The 18,801-nt window shown below is 41.6% G+C and overlaps 1 protein-coding gene across 4 annotated transcripts in view; it reads left to right on the top strand.

Moving 5' to 3' along the window:
• The first annotated feature begins 7,675 nt into the window (after positions 1 to 7,675).
• The window catches only part of DLEC1 (DLEC1 cilia and flagella associated protein), a 32,953-nt gene continuing 21,827 nt past the window's right edge, over positions 7,676 to 18,801 (top strand). For 2 of the 4 annotated variants that reach the window (XM_040064945.1, XM_040064937.1), the window contains exons 1-13: positions 7,676 to 8,312; positions 9,121 to 9,258; positions 9,813 to 9,969; positions 10,472 to 10,582; positions 11,502 to 11,653; positions 11,913 to 12,130; positions 12,373 to 12,454; positions 12,851 to 12,938; positions 13,735 to 13,908; positions 14,686 to 14,822; positions 15,744 to 15,836; positions 16,090 to 16,180; positions 17,068 to 17,230. In XM_040064945.1, the coding sequence (XP_039920879.1) occupies positions 7,875 to 8,312; positions 9,121 to 9,258; positions 9,813 to 9,969; positions 10,472 to 10,582; positions 11,502 to 11,653; positions 11,913 to 12,130; positions 12,373 to 12,454; positions 12,851 to 12,938; positions 13,735 to 13,908; positions 14,686 to 14,822; positions 15,744 to 15,836; positions 16,090 to 16,180; positions 17,068 to 17,230 (2,042 nt within the window). In that variant the 5' untranslated portion in view covers positions 7,676 to 7,874. Of the gene's footprint in view, positions 8,313 to 8,969; positions 9,015 to 9,120; positions 9,259 to 9,812; positions 9,970 to 10,471; positions 10,583 to 11,501; positions 11,654 to 11,912; positions 12,131 to 12,372; positions 12,455 to 12,850; positions 12,939 to 13,734; positions 13,909 to 14,685; positions 14,823 to 15,743; positions 15,837 to 16,089; positions 16,181 to 17,067; positions 17,231 to 18,801 lie in introns of those variants that run through there. The other 2 variants (XM_040064960.2, XM_040064951.1) reach the window with 2 other exon arrangements.

Below are 18,801 nucleotides of genomic sequence, written 5' to 3'. Positions count from 1 at the left end.
GCCCGTTCCACTGAATTAAAAAAAAAAAAAAAAAAAAAAAAGGAGGAGCCCTCAAATGCAATAATTTCTTCTTCTTTTAGGTAACTATCTCTTTCCAGGTCAAAATCAACACTGTAATGAATTTCATGTGGAAGTGTAACACTTTAGGTCATACTTTGATTTTTAATCAGTTGCTGACAGTTTTGGGGTGCTCCTGGAAGGGGGAAAAGTGCTGTTCCTTAAACTTATCAACTTGAAAATAGTACTTGGCTGTGTAAACACAGAAGTCTCTGTGTCATTTCAAGTGCTGCAGGACATCCCAGCTGGCCACTTGTTTTTACTCCATAAGCCTGCCTATAGACCCTGGACCAATGTCTGCCAGACATTGTGTATCCTTGGGCATCTTACATGACATGGAAGCAACTGCAGGCAGCACTAAGAGCAAAAGCTTCCCTTGGGAGACCTTTCCTTACTCAGAACCCTAAGGAAACTCCTGTGTTAGAAATAAGCCCTAAAATGTTAAAATATAATGTAAGTAGCTCCTCGAGTAGCCTACCCAGAGATACGATACAAACACAATCAGCTTAATAGATGGGTTGTTAGGTGTGGTTTACAGCAGGGCATAATGGGGAGAAAAACAGTCAATTTGGGACCTCCACACTGGGGCTGTTTCCTTGTCTCAGTGCCTGCAGTGAAGGAGAGTTGGATGGCAATAAATGAAGGTAAATGGAAACAACATATGCCTTGTTTCATGATTTCCTGGGCATGGTAAAAGGTACCACTGATTGTGTCCCGCCATCCTGGGCAGGAAAGAAGATGCTGATTGTCTAGGCAGGTCCCAGTTCCTCTGGCTGGTGAACTCACTGCCTTTGATCCGCTGCAGGGCTCACATGGAAAAGCACGTACAAGCCTGATGGTTTGGCTGAGCCAGCCTTATCTTTCCCTACCAGCAAAAATGAAATAATACACTGGGAAAGCGAGGTGATAACACAGCTGTGCATTTTGCTGATGACAGACTCTGCGTGCCCTCAGGACATCACCACCTCTCACAGTCTCCCATCCCAGTGGGACAGATTTTCTTTCTCTCATACTGAGTTATCTTGACTCCTACAAATACTATTTCCAGTGAGATTCCTCCCAATCCACAGGAGCTAGGGCACAATTTGGAGAAATTAAAAATGAGACCAGGCCCCTTTAGTAAATCCAAACCTCTTCATTCCTGTCACCAGCATCAGGTTGCTACAGCTTCATGCCCTCTCCTTGTCTTCCAACCCTTTGCAGCCGATGACATTGTGTTTCCTGGGATGAATTTACTTACTTCTCAAACTACCCTTGCAAGGGCTTTTGGAAATAGCTCTAGCAAGTCATACTCATGTTGTCCCAAAGTGAATAAATAGCCTCCTTGAGATGATGTTTTGGAACTGGAGCAAGATGTTCCTTGTCAGTTGTGCAGCGCTAACTCAGGTGGCCTTCTGGGTCATTCATCTGTGCCCAAGTTCCTGGGGATACAGGGATAAAAATCCATTTAAACCTACTCTATTCATCACCCTGAAACAGCATCACCAGAAAAGATATTGTTTGGAGCTTGGCCTAAATGATCAGTTTTCTGGGAGCTGAAAATAACTCAAGGTAAAATGTAAAAAGCTTTTCTCCTGCTGTTCTTCTTAGAAGGGTTGACATTCCTTTTCCTTCTGAGTTAGGTGGCAGTTCCTCATTGCTCTGCACTTTACAGGAGGAAGATTCTGAGTCTTCTCCATCTTCTACTGCAAATATTCAGACCTCACCCCATCCTTTACCAGCCGAGGGCCTTGCTCAGCACATCTTCACATTACAGACACCTGGAGCACAGACAGGCATGGAAGAATGATTTGCATTTTTCCTTCTAACTAATTCACCTGATTCACTCATCCAAACCAGGAGAGCAGGGGAATATCTGCAAACCAATTGTGTCTGACAGTTTGCTGAGAAAGCACTTGTCAGATAAAGAAAAAAATGAGTTTAATTCCTTGTGCACAAGATTGCAAGACAAGAGGGATAACCTGGTAAAGTACTGAGGCACTGGGACAGCACAAGACAGGCCCCAGCCATGGTTTTCTGACAGCCATAGCTTGGATGAAGGAGCCCAGACAGGTAAATCACAAGGGGATAAAAAGTAAATAGCAGAGTGATCTCAGATAGGAGCTCCCAAGGGTAGTGAGAAAAGCAGAAGGAACAGACTGAAAGTTTCTCTTCTTCCAACGTTTATTTTTGCATTTATAGAAATCCTGGCTGCTGTGTAGAAAGAGCTTCCAAAAGAACTGAAACCCAGAAGGGAAGAAAGAACCATATTTCCTACTAAAAAGTGTCAATCATTGGGCTATTCCCAGCAGCATAAATTAGCTGTTGTGGTGTTCTGCCATGGCATGCCAGATTGCTTCCAGGACAGAAGAGGTTCACACAAACCTAATCCATGTGTACATGTGTGTGTGTATATATATCTGCAAATCTGGAATCTGTAATGCAGGTCTGGGATATAAACATCTTCCCAGTGATGCCCCTGAAGGGTGGATGAACACTATTAAGCATCAGTTAAACATTTTTCTACAGCAAAATATTTAAGATATGAAGAGATGAAGGCTATGATCCACCACCAGGTGCCAAGAAAATGGATTCCTAAAAAAACGAGCACTGAGTAGAGCCTTTATGATCACAAGGGAAATTATTCTGGAGTGTGAGAATGCTAACGTTATTGCTTAATTTGGGGACAAAATGTATATCTGTAAGAAGAAGCCAAGCACTGGCTTGTAAATCTGTTTCCTTGTTAGTTTTCATAGACTCCTTAGAGATAATTGGTGGAACCCCCTACAGTCATGGGAGCACAAAATTAAAATCTCTAATTTTGACAAAAGATGCCACTCCGTTAAATTGGTTTGGGTTAGAGGTAATAACTTTTGAGAAAAGGAGGTTAAACTCTGCAATCCAATAACTCTCTCTGACCCAGGGATCTGGGAACACGTCAGTGGAGTGGGAAACCCTTGCTCTGCTCTGCCTGAGAGTGTCACACCTGCACTGCATCTCTGTGTGGAGGGTGAAGGATCCCAGGATCTCTGCATGGAGTTTCATGGAGGATCCCAGGATCTCTGTGTGGAGGCGTAGCCCATTTCCAGTTTAATTAGAGTGATGTATCTGCCCAGACACTGCCAAAAAGGGATGACTGGCCCCTTTGTGTATGCATTTTCCACATGCCTCTCCTACTTGTTGGGTGTGTCTGGTTTGTAAATCCCATGTGGCCTGAGTGAAATTACAGCGTAAGTATTTCAGCAGAAGCACGGCAATACCCACTGACATATTTTAGAGAGGGGCAGACTTCTAGGTACAGGAAAGAAGTGCAGGAAACACAGAAATGCTTAAAAACGGGAAATGTAAAGTGGAAGCAAGTGACATGGTTGACTCACATCAGGAAAGAGTCACAAAATAACCCCCCACAAAATAATGTAAAATATCCAGGTGGAACTGCCAGTTGCAGGTTATTTCAAACTGTCTCCAGAACAACTGGAAATGACCACAGCACATCCAGCAAGGTCAGATCTGTAAGACATGGACTGTCTCCAAACTAGGACGTTTGAAGAAAAAACACACCGGCAGGGGAGGGAAGCAGTGCAATGGGAGGAGCCAGCTTTTAGAAACTGAGTTCTTAGGCACTTTTCACCTGAAAGTGAAAGGTTATTTCTCCATTTTCCATATCTGCAAATTCTACTTGGGTTTTAAAGTCATTTGTGGGTGCTGGTTTTAGCTCTTCTTCAAGAAGAAGGAGATACTTTCACGGTAACATGCAAAGGAGAACAGCATTCCAAGTGATACCTGTTTGGCTGCATTTGCAATAATTACAAGATAATAAATAGTTTTGCCAGTGAAAAACATTTTACCCAATACACTGGTAAGAGAAGATGCCGGATTGAATAGATGGAAATATTTATGCCTGCTCAGCTGCCTGATCAAAACAAAGATTTAATGCAACGTTTGTTTTTAAGGGCTTTCCTGAAAACATAAAAATCTAACCAGGACCACTGGAGGGCAGCAATGTCAAAGTGAATCATCCATCACTGCACTTTTGGGAATTTGTGAAATCCCCCCCAAAAAACCAAACCAAACCAACCAACCAACCAACCAACAAACAAACAAACAAACAAAAAACAAATAAAACAAAACTTAGTAAAAAATATAAATAACTAGAAATAATTTTCTGCTGCCCAGATGCAAGTGTGCAAAACAGTGTAATTCCTCCAGAGCAAAAGGCAGCACTGCAGGGTCAGTTCCCTTGGTTTTCCCCATCTAAAGGATGCCACCTGAGGCCTGCAGGACTTGTCTAGTTGCCAGAAAATGCTAAAAATATGTGAAGTCTTGATGTATTCTGAACCCCAAGGATTTGTGTGTTTTTTTGTTTTGTTTTTTAAGTGCCAAGACTATTTTGTATATATTTATATAAAATTGAATTATATTTACATTTTAGCTATGCATGGGTACATACTTCTAAATTAATCCATACTGCTGTATTAACACAAGGGAGGCAAACCTTTGATTTTTATTTTTAAGAGTGTCGCAAGTTTCATAATTTCAAAGAAGCCTTTCAAACACCAAGTGAGTGGAATCACTATAATGAGTGCCCCCTCTCTAAAGAAGTCCACTGACATTAGTGAAGATTTTGGGGTCACCAGGAAGATAAATGTATCAACATTTTCACAAGCATTGAAAGAATGCTATTCCAGTGTTTGCACATTTAAGGAATACATGTTCACAATAATTTAAGATTGTAGTCAGACACAGTAGCCCATTGTTAATAAATATAGAAATAATAAAGAATGTACTGGCTGACTTATAGACCCAGGACTTAACATCTACCTATATTTTTGATAAAAGAGGAGTGAGGTAAATAAAACTGGTCTTCCACTCTGCAATTTTTTTATGTACACTTAAGATCCTGCTCAGTAATTGAGCTCCCTGTTTGCATTTATATAACATCCAGCTATTTTATATGCAAAATTGTTCTGTTATTGTCACTCTTAGGAGAAAGAAGGAGCTGGGCTTGTCCTGTCATAGTCTCATTTGGTACCTGGAAGCCTGAACAAATCACCTCCGGGACTCTGATTTTGTTAGACTGCAATGGGAAGGACTTTTTCTGAACGTTGCTACCACAAGAAAAAAGGGGTTTGGACAACATTTGAAATTTGAAGAGTCCCCAGGGGTTAACAAGGAATGTGTGTGGACCATTTGAGGAGTTTGACCAAAATAAATGCAGAGAAGCAATATGATCCTGACAAGCCAGGAAGACTGCTTTAAAAGTGGAATAATCTGTATTTTAGCAGAACTTATGATTCCTCTAAGGTCCGTGACAGACATTTGGGCATATTTTATTTGAGATTAGCTTGTGCCTGGTCCTGTAGACTGAGAGCCCATTAGCTGATGGAGCAGATCAGGTGATCTTGGAGAGTTCAGTTTCGGATTAGTTTCCTCCAAGAAAAATCCCGCTATGCTCCACACTGCAACAAGCATCAAGGTGGGGCCCTTGGGAGTCTGTTCACCCAATCCAAACCTAAAACCTACCATAAAATTCAACTTTACATAGTACAGAGGGGAAATCCACAGTAAAACACCTGGAAGAAGTCATACATGGCAGTTAGAGAAAGTGTGTACATTTACACATATAAATATTTATACCTGTATATTTATACCTATAAATGTAGGACAAAGCTGCTGTTTGTTTTTATTTCTCCCATTCCCATCTGCATGACTCTCTCTTCAGCCTTTGGAACTTAAATATCTTACAGTGATGATAAAGAGGATGATATTTGATGCAAATTGTTCTTAATGCTCATCATATTTACATGAAAATGTGTGTGTGTGTGTGACGTAGATATGTGAATTAAACAGTTTCACAATAGGAACTGTGGCATTTATTTTTTAAGTTTATCTGAGTAAATGATGATGGCATAAAAATGGAAATCTAAGGAAAATATCATATGGGAAACAATTGTGCATTGCTCTGGAACAGTGGTTTACACCCCTCCTTCTGATCCTGCAGTTGGCTTCTGGGCAGATGGATCTCACCTTCACTTCCAGATTTTATGGACTGTAGTTTGAAAAACAAAATCCAGCTTCTAAGATGAGATTATGTGCTTGGCAAGTTACTGAAAGACAGTAAAGATGAAAGTACAGAAAGTTTTTTCCACAGTCAGTTTTCATGTGCTTCCATATACTGTTTTAAACAAAAACATCTGCTTTACTGTCACCATTTTAAAGGCTGGGAAAGAATTCTTTTTTATAATGCTGGATTTTACTAACATTCCAGTTAGCAAACAGATGTTAAAATCAATTGTAATAGCACATAAAAGTTGGACTTCTAATATGGAAACATGATAAAATGTGCATGCAACGGATCTTAAAGGCGAGAACCTACGAGCCTGCAAAGAAACAAAATTGTTTGAGAGCACAAGCTGGAACAAGGAGTAGCTGAGGGAGCTGGGAAAGGGGCTCAGCCTGGAGAAAAGAAGGCTCAGGGGCGATCTCCTGGCTCTGCACAACTCCTGACAGGAGGGGACAGACAGGGGGGTCAGGCTCTGCTCCCAGGGAATAAGGGCAGGGACAGAGGAAATGGTCTTGAGTAGCACCAGGGAAGGTTTAGGTTGAATATCAGGGAATATATATTTGCTGAAGGGTTTATCAAGCATTGGAATAGGCTGCTCAAGGCAGTGGTAGAGTCACCGCCCTTTGGAAGCCTCCAAAAAGTGTGGATGGGCAGTTGGTGCCAGGGTTTAGTGGTGATCTCAGCAGTGGTGGAGTAATGGTAGGACTCCATGATCTTAGAGATCTTTTTCAACCTTAGTGATTCCGTGATTCTATGAAAGCTGTGAACATTTTCTATTGGAAAGCACAGGTCCTATCCTTGTCAGACATCTGTGGTTCCTCTGCCTTAATCTCTGGAACAGTATATTGCAGATTTGCCAAGCTTTATCTTGGGCAAGCTTCCCTTTTTCACGGGGGAATTAAAACCACAGCAGTGCCTCTGGCTTTAATTTGGTGTTTTATTCCAAATGCAGACTTTGGTGAGCTGAGGACCTAAAGCTTGTGACACCCTATAGTCTCAAGCCCATGTGCCATACACCTGAAAAAAACAAGTCAAATTTCAACCAACCCCATGGTCGCTGGGGGGTTTACACCCACAGCCTTTGGCTTATCTGCTGATGGAATAACACCTGTTGGTAAATTCTAATTATTTTTGCCATAGTTGTTTTCTCTTCAGCGTGTAACATCGCCCAACTCATCCAAAACCCTATAGAGCCATATGACCCTGACAGCGATGGAGAAGCCGGGTTCCACGGTCAGGTTCCTTCAATCTGAGCAAAGAGAGTGGAAGAGGGGAAAGAAAAACAAAGAAAGAATAAAAAGGCAGCAGGACAAGGAGAAAATCTACACCGGGGTGGTTTCTATGGAAAATATCACCGCATTCAGCGGAGCCTGTTGTTAGCAACCAGTGTACACAGGCAGGGCGCCGCAGGCAGAGCGGGGAGATGGATGGGTTGGGGCTGATGATGAATATTCCCATCTCCCAGCCCGGTTCCAACGGCAGGGATGAGCCCGGCCTCCTCGTTCCACGTGTGGGCAATCAGGAGAGGATTTAGCCTCTTCCCTCAGCTCCAACCCGCGACCTGCACGGCGGCGGAGGGGCGAGCAATGCCCTCAAAATCCAAATTCCCCCTTCGCAGGTCTCAAGTCAACATTTTACTTCTTATTAAGTCACGAGGCTACTCGTCCTTAGAAGATCACAAGTCCATGGCAGGGAAGAGACGGGCTACGAGCCCCTCAGAGACTCGGGGTGCCGCACTCAGCCGCCCAGAGCGGCGGCAGGGCTCTGAGGGGCGATGGCGCCGGGGACAGGGAAGGGGGCACCGCCATTACCCCGCCTGCCCGGTCACTCGGCAACGGCGGCGCCGGGAGCCTGGGGAGCGGCCGGGCCGGCCATGGCTGAGGAGAGCCCGAACATGGACCCACCGGATCGCAGAGACGGGCCGGCCATGGCTGAGGAGAGCCCGAACATGGACCCACCGCATCGCAGAGACGGGCCGGACATGGCTGAGGAGAGCCCTAGCCCAGAGAATCCCAGCGCCGACCTGGACGTGGCTGAGGAGAGTCTCAGCCCAGAGGAGCCCAGCGCCGGGCTGGACGTGGCTGAGGAGAGTCTCAGCCCAGAGGAGCCCAACGCCGGGCTGGACGTGGCTGAGGGGAGCCCGAACGTCGACACACCGGGTCACAGAGACGGGCGGGACATGGCTGAGGGCAGCCCCAGCCCCGACCCGCAGGTAACGCAGCGGGGCTGGGCAGCACGGGCACAAATAGCGTAGTCCCCAGTAGCGCCACAGCCCTGAACACAGAGCCTGGAAACGGCTTCACACAGAGACCTGCGCTTACCCTTGGGACACGCAGACACACGCGTTCACAGACCCCCCTGCACACAGAGACCCCACTGCAATCAGCTTCACACGCAGAGATCCCCACTGCAAACAGCCTCGCACAAACACATACACATCCCTGCACACACAGCCCCCCCTGTAAACAGCATCACACACAGACCACCCTGCAGGCAGTCAGCTTCACACGCAGACCCCGCCGTGAGCAGCCTCACAAACACACACCCACGGCCTCACACAGACCCCGCTGCAAAGAGCCTCTCGCATCCCTGCCCATACAGACCCCCCTGCAAACAGCCTCACACACCCAGAGCCCTGCTCACACAAACGCCCGTGCAAAAAGCCTCACACACCCTGGGGCACGAACATGCCCTGCACAAGGACTGACACAATATCCCCTGTGCTCGTATCAGTGCTGATACCTCCTTCCCACACACGCAGCCCCATCCCTGCACCAACCATCACACACACTTGCACTCAGGGAACTGCGTCCATCACCATCACCTACACATCCAGCCACCCGGCACAGACACTGTCCCACAGCACACACACATCCCCACCACAGTGTTCATGTGCGCACACATCCCTTTCCAGGTACCTTTTCCCATTTCCTAATTACAGCCGTTTGCATGCACCCAGTGAGCTCTTCCCATCTTAGCTCTTGCTTTAATCTCTAAACATCCTCATTTTCTTTCCCCAGGACATCTCCCATGTGCTGGCTAGCGCCTTTAAGGACCTGTACACTGGAGATGTTTTTGAGGCGGACATGGCAACAAACTGGATTAAGTCCCAAGGAGAGAGTGTTTATCAAGACAGTTATACAGATGAGCTAGAAAAGGTACAAATCCAAACCGAGTCAGAGTTTGGAGCCCTTTAGTTGCTACTTAGATCGTCTGTAAAATAAAATTCAAAGGCAGGTCTTGATCCTACAACTGACATTTTAATGGAAATTTACTTGAGCACAGTTTCCCCCAGAACCTTTCAAGTAAGTTAATATTCACATGATCCTTCACGTAGATACTGTTATCTCTAGTTGGCTTTTCAGACACAGAGTACAACCAGTAAAAGCAGTAGCCCTTTAAATGCCTGTTGCACTGGCTAAAAACTTTTCCTTGTACCTGCTGATCAGTGGCCCAGGTTTCTTATCTCGTCATCACTGCAATAGCTGTTGTCAGTGTATAAAAGTAGAGGCTGATGCTGGATGATTTGAGCTGGATGATTTTTGTTTTCTGTTTTGTGTCATAGTGGAATGACAGTGTTTTAGCAGGCCAGTTGATGCTTGTAAAGTAGTGATGTTTTACTAATATGTCTATGTTTACCTCTCAAAGACAAATAGGAAGCATCTGCGTGTAACAGCTCAAATTTCTCTTTATTCATCCATGCCCATGGCAGCTTCTGGCTGAGTATAAGAGCCGATTGACAGAAGCTGACAAAGCAGAAGAGGAGATCATCCAGGCCCAGGCCCGAGCAAAAGCTGAAGAGGAAAGGGTTCTAAATGAGATGAAGATGGATGCAGGGGAAGATTTCCACAAACTGGGGCTGCCACCAGGTGAGGATTCTGAAATGGTGCTCCCCAGTACATGATTATGGTTCCTGGACACCAACTTGGGGTTGGCTTTGCATCAGCAGAGCAACTTTGAAAGGTTTTGTGCAGAGGTTCAAGTGGGGTAATATCTGTTTAACATTGAGAAACTGAACAACCAGGTCATGTTCAAGGTGTTAATTTTGGATTGAGGAGTTACCACTTAAATAGTACAAGCATACATACCTTGATATATAGCAGCAACAAACAGATTAAATATTTCTTAGCTGGGTTTGAACTGATTTTAGAATTGTGGAGATGCACGTCCAAATCTTGAGATTAAAATACCAGATTATATTCTATGAAATGTAATATATAAAATATTCTATATAATATAATATTATTTTCTATAAAACATATTGCATGGCAGGGATGGGGTGTAAATACAACATTACTTTGGATTGATCAAGATAGTGTTTTTTATTTTGCTTTTTTGATTGTTTTGTGTTTGTTGGCTATACTGTTGCAGTGGCATCCTCTTTTCGGTGGATTGTGGATAATGAACTTCTCAGAAAAAGTAATTTAATCTGTCCTGAGGACTACATCACTGAGAAATTGCCTCTTGCTAAAGCCCCTAAAGGTAACTTTTGAAGTAGAAAGTAATTTAGACTCTTTAGAACACTCTATAATTGAAGTATTGGAAGTTGTAGCAGATCTGAGTATATTTTTATAGTTTTCTGCCAAAGCAGAAGGGACTCTAGTATTTTAAGCATAAAATTCCACTAAGAGCACATTCTCAAAGTAAAATGGATAAATTCAAAACTACTGAGTTTAGATGTTCTTAAATATGATGTTTAGTTATTGTTGCACATTTGTTTACAGTTTTCTCCATCTCACACAAAAACTGTACTAGTGAGTGCTCTATATCCAAATTCATTAGCACAAAAGCTGCAACTAAATCTTTTGTATAGAGAAGAGAAGCAGTTGCATTAAAGTAAAAACTATTTTCAGTGAGATAAAATTTTATTCTTTATTTAGAGTTTAAAGTTTTCCAAATCTGGAAATATATTGGTTTTATTTGCACATGAAGATCAGTAAGGAAAATATTTTGAACACTTGTCAAGACTTCTTTACTTCTTTTATTTATGTGAGAGCCAAGATAAAAGGTTTTAGGATCATTAAAATGATTTTTTTCAGTCAAGCCAAAACTAACATTTCAGAGTAATAAACTTAAGTCACAAATTTCAATGTGTGTGTTTTGGTTTTTTCTCCATTGTAATTCCAAACAAAGTGAAAAATCTTACATCCCTTACAAGGTTAACATATCTTTCTGGGAGTAATATAACTGTACACAGCCTGTTTGATTAGTGCTTCTAAAAGCTTTCTTATTAAAGTACTAAGCTTTGTTTGTCCAAAATAAGTTCTAAACATACATTAAACTCTAGAGGATTTTTGCCAGCAACAAGCCTTAAAATAAACTCATACACCTATGCTTAGACTAAATATTTTCGTTCATGTTTTCCTCTTACAGAATTATTTTTTTTTTCTTTGAATTGCAGGAGAATCAGAACCTGGATACTTGAAAGGGACACATAAACAACACCCTTTTTCACTGCACAAGAGTCTCTCCTCACCTGGTAATGTGACAAAGGTGTCTTCAACTCTGTCCTCAACTCCAGACTCCAGCCTTGAGGCTCAAACCATGAGTAAGGTATGTTTTACAAGTTAGTTTTAGTCTGTCTGATGTGTAAGGCCTGTTGCTGTTCCTGCAACAAAGGGTGAATATCGACCCATTGTTGATTTGACTCCAGTTCTTATTATATTTACTCTGATAAAAATTGAGAAATACTGTATTTTCCATATCAGTTTTCATTGCTGTGTGGCTTTAATTACACATGTGCAGCTCCCTTTTTCCTCATCCTCAAAATCACTGTGTTTAATGTTGCACTGTGCACTCTTGTTTTTCAAAGAAAATGAAAACCTCGCAGAAACGAGTCAGGAAAGAGAGTAAGTCCTGGAAAGCAGAGGAATTAAGTGAGTACCTCTCCAGACTTGAGAAAAGTCAGAATTACTTGAAGAACCCACGCTTTTTCCCACCAAATACTCTGCAAGGAGGCAAATCTCTTGTACTTTCTCAAGAAAAAGTGGAAGAAATCATAGCCAGAAGAAAAGCAGAAGATGCTAAAGGGTATGCAGTGTGTACAGTTTCTGGATTTTGGGCTGCAGCACACAGAGCTCCAATACAGATTTGCTGTGGATTTACCCAGAGATATTTTGTGCTAAATTTCTTACGTAGTCTCTTAATAACAAAGTATGTGTGTATGATATTTTGGTTTTGCCAAAGGAGACATTTTGCAATTTCTCCTTTTATCAGTATTTAGAGAAGCAGGCAGTAAGATAATGTTTTCTTTTTTTTTTTTAATCTTTCAGTGATACCTCATTTGTTCCTGTATTTTTTGCCAATCCACCTTCTGTCCTGTTTTCGTATGATAAAGCTGGGCAGGTTTATGAGGTGAGAAGGTTCTTTGGAGAGAGTTAATTCTGCCTTCCTGAAGATTTATGTCCTGTCATGATCTACATATTTCACCCAATCTTTAGCCTTTCTGAATTTTGATGAAAGTCTGAGTTTCTCCTGTATATTGAATTTATGACCCTTTAACTTCCTTGAGGATACTCCTTCCCACGTGCCACTGGCACACACACCAGTGAAGATTAAATGAGCTCTTCTCAGTCTCTGCTTTCTTTTGGTACTCCCTGGTTCAGCCTCTGTTGAACAAACTGGGATTCAGGGGTTGGTTGTGATGATGAAGTCATTACTCCTAGAAGTAGTAGTAGTATCAGGGAATTGCAAATATTTTCATGAGTGAGAAATAGAATGGAACATTTTATTTTTATTTTTTTAATGAAGATGACTGTAGAGCTACGGAACATCACTTCAACAGCTCAACATGTAAGACTTATCCCCCCCTCTGCTTCAGTCTTTTACATTTGGCCAGGTAAGGGTTCTTCTTCTGCCTTTAAAATGTTAGCACATAAAAAATCTAATTCACCTGCTCTAACAAAGATTTTCCAGAGATGTTCTCTCTGTTTCTGTTATCCACAGTGCTCAGTTCTTTAGAAACTGAAAGCTGACTTAGGGCCATCCACATGCAGCTCATTAGCAGATTTCAATGGTCTAATGAGGAATTCAAGAAGACTAAATTAAAGTGATGTTAGATCAAAATGTGTCCATGGAATACCTAGATCAAGTCTTATCCAAAATTCTCCGAGGAACAGATGTAGTTTCTGCTGAAAAAATTAGGAGGGGAGGGCAAGAAATGACACACTGCAATAAAGAAGGATAGGTTAGAGGAAAGTTAAGAAAATTATCTTTCCTACAGTAGGATAGCCAGGCACTGGGATAGATTGCCTGAGGAGATTGTGATATCCCAGGAATTGAAGGAATATTTAGAAGTTAGATGCCTCCATGGAAGCCCTTTTGTCTTGTGGCAAAGCAAAACTGGGTAATGTCTCTAAGTTTCTCCTCACAGTTTTCTGTGTTTATGGGGAGTATGTTTCAGACAAAGCAATCTTTGAGCTCCTGGAACATGTTCACATTCCTAGATTGTACTGGCAGGCCTCTCGTCCCTTTCTATCAGCTTGACTTAGGCAATAAATGGGGGGAGTTTACAGGCACCTTTCCAGAGAAGGATGTGATCATAAATACTAGTGCCAATTTGGGGAGGTTTTATTAATTTTTTTTTTTTTTAATGTTCTGCCTTTTTTTTTTTGTTTTTATTTTTCCCCCCCAAGGAAAATACCCAGGAAAGGGAGGAATGATTGCTCCTGGGATGGCATGCCAGTATACAGTCCAGTTTATTCCTGAATATCTGGGAGAGTATGAAGATCATATCTTAGTGGAGAGTCAAGTATCAGAACCTTTTGTCATCCCAATCCAAGCTAAAGTATCACTTCCAGCATTAACATGTCAGTAGTGTCCAAATACTAAATTTCTCGAAAGTTAAGCAGACTTGGGTTTTTTTCTTTGACTGTGTTCAATTTTGTGTCACAAAATAAATGTGGAAAAAAATGTCAGTGCAGTTTCTACGTTTTGATATCTAATTTTCACTTATCATAGATTTATTAGTTATTAAAATGTAATCCTGTTGGATTTTTCCTCAATTGCTTGTTCTTGCCGTCTTAGGCTCTTTTTTTTTCCACTATATTAGAGAAGTGAGTAGGAGCCCCATTTCTAGGTTTGTGTTTTGTTGATTCCTGAACTCTCATTCGTAATAACTAATTCTAAATATTATGGAATTGTGATTTAATTATAACTATTTGATGCTATTAATTAATGTGCATGGAATGCAAAATTAATCACAATATGGATATGGTACACCTGCACCTCTCAGATATCTAACCTCAACTATAACAAGCAGGATTCCTTTTGCAAAAATTTGCTTTGATTTTTTGTAATTTCTCCTTTCCTGTTGCACTGAGCTTTTCTTAAAAATAAAATAAAAATAAAAATAAAAAAAATTATCATTCAATAATCTTTAAGGAGGAAGGATCTTACATCATTAAAATGCAAGATGAATGTAGAAATATGCATCTCACACTGTCCAGCTTTGAACTGGAAAGAATTTGAGGGGGTTTAGGATTGCAAAACCTGGCGTGTTCTCATGCAATAATGTCTGTAAAGAGTTATTTAATCAGCAGCCTTCGCTGTCTCTGGAGTCTGATTTTCTGTGTTACTCCTTGCAGTGCCTGACATTATAGACTGTGGTTCCTGCCTTGTCGGAGGAATAAAAACAACAGCAGTTTTGTGCAGAAATGAGGGAGTTAGGACTGGGAAGTTCTCTATAATGCCAGAGAAAGCCTGGCCAGCTCCTGATTCTGGGGTGAGTGATTAGAAGGGAAAAACTGGGCCCAGCATGGTGTAGGTGCCCTGGTGCCAGTCATGGTGTGTTAGCCCAGAAGTCATAAGGCCTTGCTGGACACATCTGCATTGTGCCATTCCTTCAGGAATTCACCTTTATCCTGAAGACCAATCTCCCTGGATGGCTGTACCTTCTTCTTGTGCTCTGGTTTTCCTGTGGAAGTGGTTGTCTTGCTCAGGGGAGAGGTAAACTGAGGCATAGATGAGGGAAAGCAAAACTGGCTCCAATTTTAACCTTGCAGTTGAAGCACATAGAAATGCCATCAGTTCTAGCATTGCTTGAGGTGATTTTCTCTCCCTCCTCAACAAAAGCATCCCTTACTGACCCTGCTGCACCTGTAGACACAGCAATCCAATCCAGTCCTGCTCTGTCTGTAGCTCCCCACAAACCAGGGCCTAAGTGGGATGGACAAAGGAGATAAAATGGGACACATTGATTGGCTTTTTTGGTGCTGGAGAAAGAGCAGATGGGCCAAGTTGTCCCTCCAGAGACTTTACAGTTCCAACTCAAAGTGAGTTTTAAGCATGGAGAAGCAGAGCCCCTCTCTCAGTTGGAGCAGTTCTGCTGTGAACTTGAGTATTACAGCTTCTGACACTGTAATTTGTCTAATTTGTCTTCAGAGACTGCACTTTCCCTCCTGCTTTCACCAAGGTCATTATAAAGCAGGGAGCTTTTTTTTTTTCCCCCTAATTAAGCCATAGTGATGAGCCACACTCTTTTGAGATGTGTGAAAAAATGTATGGTAAGAGGTAAAACAGTGATGTTGTAGTATACTGCCTGTTTCAGGTAAATCAGTTTTAAATACAGCAACTTGATCAATTTAATTTGTTAATCCTTTTCTCTCTCTTTTTTTTTTTTTTTTTTTTTTTTTTAATATCTTAGGTGGCTGCCACTGCTGATTTTGTGATACAGGATCCTTTTGGGATCCAGCCTGCTGGTTTGGAGCTAGCTCCAGGGCAGAATGCAACAGTAGAGGTCAGTGCCAACTGCTGTGGAAAGGTTTTTTTACTTCACCAAATAAATTAACAGGCAAGATCATTTTAGATGACGTGACTGGACCTTGCAAGTCAAGGTTTATGTGGGCAAAAAATGACTCTGTTTCTTGCAACTGTTACTTTTAACTACTAATCACTGAGACTGTTCTTCAGGGAATATTTGCAAACTGAACTGTGTTACTTAGGGGAGAGAAATCAGTTACAGATCTTGCTATTTCCCTTCTGTCTTTCAGGTAGTGTTTTTCCCTTCTTTGCCAGAAGCCTCAGAGCAAACATTCACGATTTTTTGTGATAATTATCCAGTAAATTATGTTACAGTCACAGGTTTGTTTCTAGCACCTTTCTATTTCTGTAGATACTCAGATAATGTGAGTGGTGATTGTTGGTGTGAAGTGATGGTAACATTTTATGTCATTGGATTAAGCAAATACTGTGTCCCTTGCTGGTTTGTTGTTGTTTTGGTTTTTTGTTTTTTTTTTTAAATATTGTTATTACTGCTCCTTCCCAGTGCATGGAATACACTGGATTCAGAAAGCCTTGAGTAGGCAAAAATCCAAATGTAAAATTCACCAAGTCGCAGGAGTTGCCCTGTGAAAATCATCTGTTACTTTTCTGAATAAGATAACTTGACAAACTATGAAACTTGAGGTGTAACAGGGCAGAAATGAACCACATTTGGGGCCCATCTTAGATGAGGGTGTTCAGGAGAGGTAGGCAGTCTTTGGATTAGCTAATGAAAGCAGTTCAAATTCTTGTAAATGTTGGTGCTTGTACTGTAATGCAACTTTGAGTGTTATATGAGGTTTGGTTTGTCATCTGTTAAATCACTTTATCACATGTATTTACTTTGGATTTTTTTTAATACTTCATTTGCTGCTTATTTTAATTTTAATATACTCCTCCTTAAAACATCTGGGAGCCACATTGTCAACCACTGTAAACACACTTCAGTGAAACCATGCTGATGTAAGTGAGCTGAGGCTGCGGCCCTGAAATCCCTATCTATGAAATTCGTGAAGAGAAGGTCTCTGTTAATACATGTCGATAAACACAACATCAGGAAAATATTGTACAATTAACACATTGGAGTTCTGAAACTTCAGGAAACACCAGATATAATCAATAATGGCCATTAATGGCATTTGCTATTGATGATGTGAACTGTGTTAATATTCAGATGGTAAACAGCAATACCTAATTATTTCTTCCAGGGGTTGGAGAGTCGATTGCTCTGGAGCTTCTGTTTGTCACAGGTGGAGAAAGCAAAGCTCAGCTGGGTGAAGTCACTGATGCAACAGCCCAGCATCTCATACGATTCGAGCCTCAGAACCCACACACCTCTAAGGAGAAGATACTGGTTATCAAGAATTCCACGTGCGTAGCTGCTGTTAGAGTAATGCTCTGCAGTCTGGGCATACTGACAGGGATCTCATTTGTCATACTCTGCTCTCCCAAGCTGGAGAAAACTTCAAGCCCTTGATAAACTTTTTGCAGAATCTTTGCTTCTTTTTGCTCCTTATTGTTTGGTAATTAAGGTTCAAGGAATGTTGTACATTGTTCAAGCATTATGGGCAACCATTAGCCAAGGTCAAGATATTTGCTTCAATAGAGGTAAATCTACAAAAACTCATAAATATACATGGTTGCAGGAAGTACTTACAAGGTGATCCAGGTGAGATTTAAACTTGTCTGCTATATATACTTGTGCAACTGAGATAAGCATTATTTTCCTTTCATATAGTGCAGGGAATAGATGCTTCCACAGAGAAAATTCTGACTGTAGACATCTCCCATAGAAAAGTCGTAATACATCCTGGACTCCACTGGATCAAAATGGGAGCCCAAAGTCATTAACTCACATTAAAACTCTCACATAGTTCCTACCTTACAGATTTAAATATAAATTTAATTTAAAATCAACAAATGTGTCCTTATGGACAGTTACACCACCCTGAACATAGAGGTGTCCTGATTTTGCTCAGAATCAGTCAGACTTTAACAGAAATACACTTGTGCATGATTGCAGCAGATAGAGGCTGCAGACCATCAAAGCAGTGAGAAGATCAGTGCTGGCTTTAGGACCATTAATGTAAATTGCTGTTTGCAAGCAGTGAATATCTGGCAGTTTATTTTGTGGCCTGTAAATCTCGTATGCATAATGCCAGAACAGCCTGATGTTTGGGTAAAGAAAGTGTGACTGTTGAACTGGATATTGTAAACTGACAAAGGATGTGACTGTGCCAATTTCCACATTTTCTTTGTACTATAATCACCACAGCACTCCCTGCACATCTGGTGTCAGCATCTGTATAAAACAAAGCTGGCCAGGCTGAGAGCAAACTCCACAGAAGCAGGAAGAAGAAACCTTCTTTCTGCTACAGACAGTGATACAAGAAATTGTAAATGTCCAGTTTTATCTGTGATACTTTCAAATTCCAGTGCCTTACAAAGTCAGAATTTTTGAGATCAACATGAGCAGGATTCTCAAACCCATGAAGACATTCCACAGAATACACTTCTGCTGAAACAACCTAGTTAAGCAACTTTTTCTGGATTGCAGAGAGGGGCAGAGCCATGGCTATAGTTTTATCTGCAGCCATTGTGTTTGTTGCCACGTTATAGACCACATCTTGCACTTGGATTAAATTCAAAATGTGATGTAGGTCACCAGCAGTGATCCAAGGCAAACGTACTGGTGTCAGCAGGAAAGGTCCTGTTCATCCCAGATCTTTAAGAGAAGAATTGTAGAGTTTCTAAAAGCTGGATCACATGACAAGTTCAAATAAGGCAAGAAAGTGTTACGGTATCTCACACATTTATAGGATTTGCTTTCACATATTAGCATGTTCTTTATATGATTTATACACTCGGACTCGATGCTGCCTCAGCAGCTTTGTGGCTCACAAAAACTGGTAAGTCAAACCCCTGCAATCTGTGAAGAGAGG

This window comes from Hirundo rustica, chromosome 1, assembly GCF_015227805.2.
Source record: "Hirundo rustica isolate bHirRus1 chromosome 1, bHirRus1.pri.v3, whole genome shotgun sequence".
Lineage (NCBI taxonomy): Eukaryota > Metazoa > Chordata > Aves > Passeriformes > Hirundinidae > Hirundo > Hirundo rustica.
The sequence above is the reverse complement of the archived record's forward strand: the minus strand, read 5'-3'. Positions and strand labels throughout refer to the sequence as shown.